This window comes from Halyomorpha halys, unplaced genomic scaffold, assembly GCF_000696795.3.
Source record: "Halyomorpha halys isolate HHAL.00 unplaced genomic scaffold, Hhal_1.1 Scaffold730.1, whole genome shotgun sequence".
Classification (NCBI taxonomy): domain Eukaryota; kingdom Metazoa; phylum Arthropoda; class Insecta; order Hemiptera; family Pentatomidae; genus Halyomorpha; species Halyomorpha halys.
In genome coordinates, this window is record NW_027110275.1 from 223,680 (window position 1) to 236,715 (window position 13,036).

The 13,036-nt window shown below is 30.0% G+C and overlaps 1 protein-coding gene across 2 annotated transcripts in view; it reads left to right on the plus strand.

The window, feature by feature from the left end:
- The first annotated feature begins 1,985 nt into the window (after positions 1-1,985).
- The window catches only part of LOC106685744 (basic phospholipase A2 PA-12C), a 61,519-nt gene continuing 50,468 nt past the window's right edge, over positions 1,986-13,036 (plus strand). For both annotated transcript variants that reach the window (XR_010843705.1, XM_067048381.1), the window contains exon 1: positions 1,986-2,096. Coding sequence is in view for 1 of the 2 variants with exons in the window: in XM_067048381.1 (XP_066904482.1) it covers positions 2,057-2,096 (40 nt within the window). In the remaining variant the exon portion in view is untranslated. The remainder of the gene's footprint in view (positions 2,097-13,036) is intronic.

Here is a 13,036-nt window from a genome sequence, read left to right on the forward strand (position 1 = left end):
TATAACAGTGTCATGTGTCCGTCCTTAATTTCTTTGGATAGGAAGTAAATATAAATAATATAAAATAAAACTAGTATTGATAAAACGATTACTAAACATTAATATATTACAATAATTTTACTAAAAATTTAAAAAAATACTTAGGTCATCACACTTTGTGAAAATTAATAACTGGTCAAAAGCATTTATTCAATCAATTTTATAAATTAGCTTTAGTTGACCTTTAAATAGTAAATTTTAACAATTATAATCAACGGTCATTATCCTTCTGCCCTCGAATTTAGGGGAGAGGCATGATCATGACGGACAGAATCTTAAAAACAATTTCTAAAATAAAACTTAAAAACAAAGACTCCTCTTGCATAGTGCATTTATTGAGCAATAAGGCATAATTGGTTTGAATAATCGCTTCAATAAGGCTAGGAGCTTGATGTAGGTTGTTTTGGCATTCATCTCCACTGACGTTGAAACTCTCCGAACGCTCCAGACAGGCCGAATAGTGATACAGATCAGTGTTTTGGACAACTAAGAAGTATTTGAAAGAAAGGGCAAAAAAATTAACTTTGAGCATGAATATTTAAAAAAAAAATTAGAAAAGGACAATCTAGTGATTGCAATACTCTGGACCCTTATGCTAGAACTTTTTTTTTTTTAATTTTATAACAAAATCATAAAAATTGGGAAGATCAAGTCTCAAAAGGGCAGAACCATCATATATTGATGAATTTTACTGATTTTGTATACAAATGAAATATTTGATCACCAAAAGAAAAAAACAACTTTTAGATACTGTTTTTTCTTGGAATTTTCCCCGGCTCCAAAATCATGAATGGAATATCACAAATGTTTTAGACATCACATTTGCCCTTTTCTTAAAGAATGGCCTTTATCTTCTGATTGATCAAGTTAACAATGTATAAAATATAACAAAATAATATGCACCATTTTTAAAAACAAAATATTGACCTAATAATTTTGTTTCCTTGGTTATTTAATGCAACTGTCGTTGTTAAGGTTTTCAATATATGATTAAGCAGTAACGTAACAGGTGGATGGTCGGACCAAGTAACAATTATTTCTTTTAATATCATGCATGTAAATCATACATTAAATATAATGCATTTATTATTAAACCTATTTATTTATGTTGATGGAAATATAAAAAAAAAATTAATTAATTTCGTGATTCTCCAGGTCGCCGAATAGTTTGACCACCAGTCAGCTCATGCCAATATCTCAAGTGTACCACGAATTTTATTCTACCATTCCCAGACTTGGGCATTTGAATGAGAAAAACAAAGAGCATTGATTTAGAACACTGAAATATAAGACCAATAAATATGGATATCGGTCACTCAATTTGGCCTGTTCCTTGGAGGTTTAAGAAATTAAAAGTTTTTCTCTAAATCGATAAGTAAATATAAAATGAACTTTATTTGTTGTAAATTGGTCTGAAATTTAATATCTGTGACGTGGTTGAGATAGAAGCGCCAGTATCTTCGGGAGTCCTGTTTCCTCCATTACAGGGCTTTTTTTCTTCTCTTCCATCTCTTATTTTCATAGTTCCTACATTCCTGCATTATGGAGCTAGTAATTTATAGACTTACGTTTCACTGTTTTTTGCTCCAATTATTAATACCATAACATTTTTCTTCTCGTAATCATTTATAGATAATTACACAAAAGTTTGTACGTATATCTTTATAAGAAATGTGTAATTTATATAACAAGCCTGCATCATTGAAATTTCTTTTGTTATCGGACAAAATACTTAGATTTAGCTCCTATTGCCATTAGCCTCTTCGGAGGCGTTAGATTTATGATAAGGTAAACATCTTCAAACCCTCCCCCCCCCCCCCATGCTCACTACTCAGAGACTACCCGGCATGAATGATAACGGTGAAGACGTTTCCTAGGAAGTAGAGGAAGGCCGAACACCCCCGCAGTACAAGACCCAGTAATCTATTTACATAAGGCTGGTGGGGGTTGGAAGGTTAAGGGCTCTAGGTGAAAGTATTGCTGTAGCCAGTTGGTTGGCGATACCTCTCTGGCTACCATGCTCTTGCTACTCCTCATGCCGGTCATCGTCCGAGCACGTAAGTTAGCAAAACAGTTCTCACTTACTTCTCCGTCCTAAGCACCTTTCTTAGTGTCTACAAATTTTAGTGTTAAATAAGGAATCGCGAGAAACAAAGTGATCAATAAGAAAATAATTTCTGTAAAATAAAACCTTTTCGAACGGAATAACTGCCGAATAAAGTGGAGCTTAATTCTTTGATGAACTACTTCCTACATGGAAACAAGAGAAGCATTTTTTTCTACATAAAAAAAAGAAGTTAGAGAGAGAGAATCGCTTTATTTACTAAGCAATACTGTCAAAATATATGAGACTTTTGTTATCCTGCATAATAAATACCAATCAACTTTTCAGACGAGTATACATAAATAAATATATTCAATATTAATAAAAGTAAATATTTTTTAAAACATATCGTGTATTATATGTAAATAAATATTTGTTCATTACAATCAATAAGTCTGTAGTTTTTTTCTTTGGTGTTGTACTGATGATATCTCTTTATCACCCGAACCATTACACCTCTCTTCATAAAAAAAAATCAAGAAAATGAAATATTGATAAAACGAGAATAATACAAATTCATATTACAATTAACTAGAATGTAACATAATTCAACTCACTAAATTCAAATATAATTAGGCTAAATAAATAATAAAAAAAACATTGGTTTTATAAACAAAATTTATGATTATAATGTTTTTACACCACTGACAGGAGAAAACACACGTGAATTTTCCCCTCATTGTTTATTTAACTGTTCGAGATGTCAGGAAGTATTCAAAATGTAATTTAAAAAAAAAAATCCTTTTGTTATACACCTTTTCTGTTAAGATATCTCGTTCTCCTAAAGAATCATTTAAAGGTCAAAATAATAATTCATTAAAAAGAATTGAAATGGTACTTGTAGAACTTCTTCATCAAAGTTCATAGGTGTGTTAGAATATTAAAATATCTTAATTAAAAACAGGAACGGATTTTCTTTTAATGTTAAAATCCACACTATTTAATGAGTTTAGGAAGAGCATAAAAATAAATATTTTTTATTGTTTTCAGTACCATTAAATACTTCCCCAGGAAATCACAAATAATGAATAACCCCCACTTTTTTTTCTAAAAACATATATTCGATAAATAATTTTAATTATGAGATTAAAAGAGAAAATTAGGTTACAAATGCATTAGTGTTTTAAAATTGCATAAAAAATAATAAAAAATAATAAAATAAAACTTTCCTTGTTTTTTCTGATAATTTTTCGTAAAATAGATTATTAATAATTAAATCTTTTTTTTTCTTGATAATTTAAATACACATTAAATACAACTTTATCCATTAGCATTTAAAATATAACACTGTCTGACAATATTTAATCCTTCTGTTAAGAAACTGTCATCTAGGTACTTATTGATCTAAAAACGCTGAAGATTAGTAGGCAATGGTTTATTATTATTCAATTAATTATAAAACAATAAATAGTTTTTCAGAATATTTGTACCAAGGCTAAAAATAAAATTATTATTTGTATTAATCCTTAAATTTTGTGGATTTTTTTCTTGGTCGATTACGAAGATTTGTTATTGAATATAAGCAACCGAAAAAAGTGTGGAAAGGCTGTATCCTTGCTAATAGTGGTCCGATTTCAAGGATTTATTTATGTTTTATAAAGGAACTTTATAACCTTTCAAATAGACATTACGTAATTATGCTCAGAGTGTACTTTATGTTGTATTACTGTCATACATATAAAACGTTTTCTGTTCTTCATAACTTACTTTACTGCTTTTTCTTGAGGATTATTCTAAGTACAAAAATTTAAAGTTCTTCAAGGAGAAAACTTTGACCAAATTTAGATCAATTATCACCATTTTGGCCTTAAATACCAATTAAACAAAAAAACACTTTTTTTTGGCTATTGTTCGGCATCGGTTTCACAGAGAACCAAATCGTTTTAATAAGGGTATATACGAATCGCGAGTCAAAATCAACCAAATGAATAAAAAAAGCATACAATGAGTCCATCAGTTCAAGAATATTTAATTAGTAATCTTTAAATATCAATTAAAGAAATATTAATATTCTAATCCTATAATAATTAATTTTCTTAAAGATTTCGTAATAGTAATTCCAAAACACTTAGCATTGTTCTTCCCTCTTTTAAAACAGTCATGATATGGGATTTGAAACTTTTAATCGGCCACAATTTCGAAATAAATAGGCTGATGGTGAGGAAGAATTTCTGGAATCGTTTAGGGGTGACATGACTTTAGATTTTTTTTTTTAATTCTATTTTTAAAATCTACGTATTATTTTATGTATAACCTAAATTTTTATTTTTAGAGGGAGTTATTTTTTTTTCTTCGGTCGTTAACAAAGTTTATAAATTAACTAGATGTCGATTCATTAAGCTAAATAAATGAGCATGTTCATTAAAAATGTTTCAAGTTAATAACCTATAAGAAAACATAACAGATAAATGTGCTCCTCGTTAATAATCTAAATAAAATATCATCATTCACTATTCTCAATTCAAGTTCATTTAAGTTTTCATATATGTTAATTAAGTGATCGTTTAATAATAATGAGGTGACACTAATTGTTGATTACATAACAAAATACTTTCTGCCAAGAAAATAAATAATAATAATCAGACTTAAGAAAACTAATGGTTCGACGCCGGTGACGCCCCAACAAACTCCATATATTTCTTGCACTAAACTCTATAAAAATCAAAATCAAATACTCAACACAACATATAATTACCACCAACGTCTTGGTACATCACTCGGACGTTTACCTGTTCATTCGGGGCTGATTGGTTTTTAACAGATTCTCTTACAGTCCTCTACAGCTTTACATCCCTTTTTCAAATATCGCTACGCTAATATACTAATTATATTTATTTTTTACTTACCTCAGTATCTCGAATTGTATAGCCATCTTAATCTACCATAGGGTATACCTAAGAAAAAATATAACGTTTAAATAATTGATTACAATAAATAATTAAATGATTTAAAATATTATTTTATGGTCTTAAGCATATTAAACTAAGCAAAATAAGGAGCTGAAAATCAATTAAACTACTATTTCATCTTTGTACGCTATTGACACCTGAACAATATTCTGCTGACAGGACCTAAGGCACAGTAACTGAACTAAAAATATTATATTAAAACGTTAACGTACGTTACTTTACAGTAGTGCTAATTACATTTTTCCAATAACTTTTGGAATTAAAAATTCTTTCTTTTAAGAAAATTAATACAGTTAAATTGATATTTAGACAGCACAGACTTAGGTATATAATCAAAATCTGAAAAAGCCCCCCCCAAAAAAATAATAATAATGAAAAGTAATTTCCCTAAAGAAGAGAAATTTTTGGTTCATCTTTCCAAAGGTAATGGACATGTACTTAACACTATTTTGAAGTAAGCCATCGATATCTACTGATTACTTAGATAAATTGCATACTAAAGAGCTGTTATATTTATGCTAAGATGATGCATCACACATTCTCTAGTATATAAGTATTTTCGGATTTGGTGCATCGGGCTGGAATTCTGCAGTACATTGAGTGATGCCTAAACATTGATATAATATTATAGAATCTCATACTTGCGAATTCGAATTTTGGTTCCTTTAAAAAAAATTAATTCATTTAAATCTATCTAACTAGATTTAAATTCATTCCTTCAAGCATGATTGAGCTACTATGTTAGTAAAATCATTAAACTCCATGTTAATAGCATCTTCTTAAAAAAAAATTTTTAACTTTTAAAAATTTTGAAGAAATTAATAGATCTCTTCACAACTTCCTTATTTCTTCCGTAAAGCGATCCGATATCCCATGAGGCCTTAATCTGACTTTTTATTTATTTATTTTTTTAAGAATGGGTTACTTTTTAATTTCAAATGATATATTATCAATTCAGTTGTTTAGTTTTTTTCTGTAAGGATTATTTATTTACTAATTTAAAGGTGTTCTAGGTTGGTTTCTTTTACATTTCTATACAAAATAATCATCATTTTTTTATTTTTCTATTAGTGATATACTCCGGACAACTCATCATGGCAGTTTAAGAAGTAAATCAATTCATCCCCAAACCAATGAATCATTTTTTTATATAAACTATTAATAAATTTACATATTGAATCTACTGCTAGTTGCTTTGACCAATAAGTGGAAAAGAAGAAAAAATATTAACGTGAAACGTAATTAATTTAGTTTAAACGTTCCTCTCTATTCCCTAATTCTTGTTATACAATATCAATTATCTGCTTTAGGGAATTATGTTTTATTGGAGTAGAAGGAATCGGTTTGTTTCCACAGTTCCAGCCCAGAAGTTGAAATAATCTCAAGACAGATTTTTGGCTCTATAACTTGAATAATAAACAATATTTGCGAATCCGTGACTTACTTAAGTGTGGAAAAATATTCGATTAGGAGCTGTTATCAAAACGATTACGAGTTTAAAATTACACACACAATTAAATACCTAATTCAGTGGAAAAAAAACTTAGAAGTATACGAAATAGAGTAATCATTTTTTTTTTTTATCTAACTGTTGTTACTAAAGATTTATATAATTTTCTTCTAATTGAAATTATTAAGAAATAGTGACTACTAGACCTAAATGAAATTAATCAGTTTAAATATTTTTGACATTTTTATTTTCAAAATGTATTGTAATTTTTAAGGGTACTATCTAAGATGTAGACTTGCATTACATACTCCCCCATGCAAATATTATAAATTTCAAGGTATAAAGAATTTTATTTTTGTTTATCCAATGGCATTACATATATCAAAAGTTTTATTATATAAAATAAACTGACTCATTCTACTGAAGAAATTTGAAGTTTCTTACTTGGACACGCAACAAAAATAAAAGTTAAACATCATATGGCGGTCGAGTTGACAAACGAGGCGAGCTAGTCGCGAATTCTTAGAGAAAATATGTTTTTTCAATTTTTATTTCAAAAAGTCAAACATTATTATCAAAATCTACAGTGTAGGATATAATAATTTGTTGTTAAATATTTGTTTATTTGATCATAAATATTTTTATATCAATATATTTCTGTAACTTTAAAAATTTTTAATTCAAGACCAGCTATTACCAGTTTCAAATTAACGTTTTTTTTTTAATTAATAGTTATGGTATATTGTCTGTCGCGAGGTAAAATGATTTTGTGTGTTAACAGTTATTTATATAAAAAAAAAAAAAGTTCAGTTATTTAAAAACAGTAGTTATAAAGTAACTGTTTTGGATAGTTGGACAGACATATAAATGTCCAGTAAGTGCTGTCATAGTCGGAATCTACTTGCAGTTTCCTGTCTTTTCAGTCTTGTGTGAGTATTCCAAGTTAGTCCTTTGTCAAGATATAGTTCAAGGTAGCGGATCTGTTCTACACGGGTAAGAGCAACATTATTAAAGTATAATGTAGGACAGTGGGCAGGTTTACGACGAAGAGTAAAGGTAATTTGATGAGATTTGTTAGGATTTATTGTTATCCTCCAGTTTTGGCACCATTATTCGAGGGTTGTGATATAGGACTGGAGAATTTGGGATACAATCAAAGGGTTATTATTAACTGCAAGCACACATGTGTCATCGGCACACGTGCTAAGGATAGTGGTAGGATTTATTAGGATGTCAGCTGTATAGGCGGTGTAGAGGATGGGACCGAGGATATTACCTTGAGGAACACCAGCGGATTGAGAATAGGGGGATTAATAGGAACCATTGTGGTATACTTGGAATAATCAATCAGTGAGAAAGAAACAGATGATGAGGAAGGTAAGAATTTATGGAGTTAAAAAAAAAACAACACTTTTTAAATATACTAAATATAGATACTTGAATTGCAATTATACATATATGCATTTTAAGGTACATTTTGAGATCACTAATATTTATAAATAATTATGAATTGTATTAGTCTTATGAAAAATAGACTTGCTGCATGAATGGTAAAACAAAAAAGTTGGTCCTTTATCTGTAATTAAATTTCTCGTAATAGTCGCCAATAGAAATAGAAATACATATATTTTTTTTATTTTAAGTTTTAATGGGAACCATAGATATTCATATGAGTGAAATAATCGAATTTAAACAACATAAAAAAAATATATAAAAATTATTTAACTTATAGACTTTAAATAACATCTCATATCTCTTATTTTTAGAGAAATATCAAATAAAATCAAGAAAATAAACTCGAGAAAAGACAATTTTCTCGCAACTTCAGTAAGGACTAACTGACTTATCTTTATTGAAACAGTAAAAAGCCAATATGTTTTAGTAAATGATTTCAAGCTCTTTCATTCCACCGAGCGATAACGCACGGAAACACATTAAAATTTAAAGAAGACAATTATTTTTAGAATTGTTTAAATACCTATTCCTTTATCCCTATATAACCTATAAACGAATCCATATTTTCAATCAATTCGATACTAACATTCATAACTAGAAATTATTAATAAATTATAAAAATAAACTTACTGGTAAATAAAGATATTTGGTGGGATTTATTGGAATTAATTTTAATCCTTCAGTTTTGGCACCATTCTTCAAGGGTGGTGATGTGGGATTGGAGAGTTTTGGATATTGGAATTTTGGATATGTAAGCATCATTGTTCACTGAAAATAGACATGTGTCATCGGCATACGTGGTGAGGATAGTGTTAGGATGGGTTGGGATGTCAGCTGTAAAAAATGTATAAAGGAAAGGACCAAGGATACTACCCTGAGGTACACCAGCAGACTGACGGAATAGGGATGAATAAGCGCCGTTGTAATTTACTTGAAATAATTTGTCGGAGAGATAAGAACGGATAATGAGGAAGTATGTAGGGAGTAGGAATTTACGGATCTTGTATAACAGTCCTGGGTGCCTGACTCGATCAAAAGCCAGTTCTACATCAAGAAAGACTCTCGAGCAGTACATTCCGCGCTCCAATGAAGACGAGACAACATCAACCACACGATGACATTGCTGGATAGTGGAGTGGGATGTTCGGAAACCAAACTGGTGACCTGGGATTATGTGGTTGGAATCAAGGAAAGGGTACAGGCGTCTTAAGATGAGTTTCTCAAGGATTTTGCCCATGATAGGTAACAAAGCGATAGGACGGTAGGAAGATGGGTATTCAGGCGGCTTTTGATGTTTGGGAATCATTTTGATTATGGATATTTCCATGGGTCAGGAAAATAAGTGGATCTAAGTACAGCATTGTAGATGTAGGTGAGGAATAGAACAGATTTCCGAGGAAGATGTTTTAGTATATGGGATGTAATTAGGTCATAACCGGGAGCTTTGCGGGTAGGTAACCAATCCTAAATTTAAAACATTTTTCATTAACCACCGCATTTTGAGTTGAAATCATCGCTAACATGTACATCACACAATTTTCACTTACGTACCTAATTAGAGTTCTAATCAACGGCAACTTCTTTATTATTCACGTTGGGAATACCCCCCTTCCTGTATTTCCATGCATAGGTAAGATAGAAAACCATGATTACTATATTATCGTATTTCCTTGGTTGTTATGACAACAGTCAAAAAGATATGACAATTATCATAAAAATTATGAAAACACGAAAACATTTGTTTTCTTCTTTAGTTAATAATCAAATTCTTAACTAGCCCATAGCATATATCTAGTTATTGTCTCTTACTGTTAACAATACGAGATTATTAATTATATCAAATAAACAAAATTAAAGTAGTTTTGATGATTTTTTTTTAATCCGGCATTTAAGCCCTGTCAGACTATCACAGTCAGTACAATCTAATATTAAAAACAATTTAATTATACATTTACATGAAGAGTTTAATCAAAATCCTTAGAGCTGCTTTTGAAAAAATCGAAATAAAGTGAACAAATTTGTTATATAAAGTGGCACTTTTGGTTAGTCGATTTGATCGTAAGAGTTGCTGCAACATCTCAGGCATATACCTGGCTTTAATACTTAATTACGTCTTTTCGATACTTTACAATTACCTAGTTGAAATTGAAAAAACATTCCTAAGTAATAAATATGAGTTCCTATGAAATAATTGGAAGAGGGACTCTTTCTCACATGTTGGTCGTTTCAAGATGTTCTATTGGACTTAACACTAAGCTGTGAGCAAGCCACCATTAAATTCTGCATTGCCACATTTCATTCAAGAGTGGGAAGTTCCAAGTTATCCCGTAGTTCCGCTACGATAAAATTCTTCCTTCCCTGCCAACATCGAATTGACCACCGTATTCAGCTTGTATGGAGATGCAAAATTGTTAAAATTCAATCATAAGATCCTAATCACGAAGCCTTGGGTCCCCAAACTACCGGCAAAAAAGTCAGCGGTCCACTTGAGTGAGTCGTTTAGAGCCTCAAGGTTGTACGATTGGAATCTTCCAATTGTATTCAAATAGTTATTAGTATAACCAACGCGAATAATGAAGACTACGTTCATTCAGACAATTCGCCAATTAACATTGTTCAGTGTTACGCACGCGATAACAAGAATAACGAACGGTTCCTTAATTCGTCTATTAGCTCTGACGATAATTCTTTCTCTCTATAAATATATTTTTTTATTTAAATATTAAAAACTAATTAAATTCACTTGAAACTATCATGCATTAAATAATTATCTGGATTTTCTCTTTAGGAAGTCTGGTGAGTCAATTCATAAAATGAATGAAATTTAAATTATGAGGTTTAAAGTACATGAATATGGGACAGTGGTCCCGAGACGTTGTACTATATTGTGATAATTTAATAAAAATTTCATTGAACTGGATGTTATAAACATCAAAAAAATTTTTATGAATTAAATAATTATTTATTTATAGTTGTTAATAATTTTTTTAAAGGTTGCTTTAATATAAAACTTTACTCATTTAAGTACTTCTATGCAAATTTCTTATTATTTTTTGTTATGTGCATTTATCGATCGGAACAATCCAGAAAACCTGATATTAGAGTATACAGTTTGCTATTACACCGAATTAATTATTATAAATTCAAAGAACAAATTACATCACCCAAAAACTGAAGAATCACCTCAATGCTAGATAATACAAACTATTTGTTATATCATTGTTTTACGGGAATAGTTTCACAATTAACATAACACTTTTTCCTTTTTAATTTTATTTTTGAGGTATTCCATAGATTGTAACGTAAACCGGTTAATGTTTAATGTACAATATAATGTGTGTAATATGGTTAATGTGCAAGAAATAATTTTAGTAAATTCTGTAGGGCAACATTGCTGCAGTCTCCCGTACTTTAGGATACGTCAAATTCTAAAGATTTTTTTTTTTGTAAGATGAGCTATTAGACTATTTAAACAAACATATACAAAAAATAATAAATACAACTCTACAAATATATATAATTTATTAACATTAACAATACCCTGTCTAATGATAAAATTGATCAATTTCCAAATATCCAATTGATGTCAAAGCCAGGTTCAAGGTTACTCATTAAAACCATGGTCCCGCCTATTAACAACAATCAGTTCGTAATTAGCACCTACGAATCACCATAAGTTAACGAAACCGACTGCCTATGAATTGCTCAGTGTATTACATTTAGTAAAGAATGTCCTAACCAAATATAAACAGTTTCCATTGTCATTTTTCTTTACGGCCACCATTAGTAGCTCTCGATAATGAAAGAAGGTTATAACATATTTTTCAGTAGTTTGAGCTCAAATTGTTTTAGAACTTACAGGATATTACTGAGAAACCGAACTTAAAAATTGGTTGAGAAGTTCACTTAAAAAATGGTTACAAAGCTATGGACGGACAGAGATAGCTCATTTAATACAAGACTTTTTCAGTATTTTGAGCTTGGAATGTTTTAAAACTATCACAAGATCTTATTGTACAATTTGAGCCATCAAACTTGAAAATCAGTCGAGCCTTTTGATAGAAAAAATGGTTACAAACTTAATCATGAGCAGGTTCTGAGACACTACCAAGGTTGATCAATGAAAAATTAAGCAATTGATTTATCAACCACAATATATTCTACCTAAACAATTAATTAATATCTAAGTAACTGAAGCTTATTAATTGGTTTTACTGCTATCCAAGTATTCAATTCCTAGTTTTTCATTAGCTACAATTATTAATTCATTGCTAACAAGAACCAACACGAAGCTGAAAATTAAATTTGAAATTGATTTTGAAACGAATTTTTCAATACAACTCCACAACGAAGAATGATTTCTGAGCCTGGGAGAAAGTTATGACCTGACGGCACAATGATGGGGCACCAACATCGCACCAGGTTATCGGTGACACTAGTTCTCCGATAGTTCTTCACAGATCGAGGATCACGAGTTAACCAACCGAGCCGTAGGACATGGAACAATGACTGCGCTCTTCAAACAGTTATATTTTACTATTCAAAGCAAGATTAGCCGGTGACATCACCAAATTATCCACTAACTGGAATAATAAGTTAATTTTAGTGTTTTACGATCAGCAAAAGCAAGATATGTTCAATTTAAATTAAAGCTCTCTTCAGGGTCTAATTCTTGGCAGTATCTCGTGTCACTCCAGTTCAGATTAAGATAGAATAAGTTTAAAGAAGCTTATAGGACATTTGAGGTAACCTAAGTTGATTTTTCGATGTAGTCTACTTTTATAAGACTAACTGATCATTACTATCATCATATAGTACAGATAATAAGATACAAAAAGTGCTCCTAAAAAAAAAAAAGATCCGTTGATGAAACTTAAAAAAAAAATTATGACATTAAAGAACGAAAACTATCCATAAAAATACATGTGGTAAAAGGATGCTATTAGGGAGGTGGTGGAACAAATTTGGTTGGATTAATGAAATATTAGTTTCGGTACATGTAAAGCATTTTTCTTGATAATTTCTTTACAATTAATGGAAACGAAAGTAAGACAATATAAACACTCCAAAAAATAAATT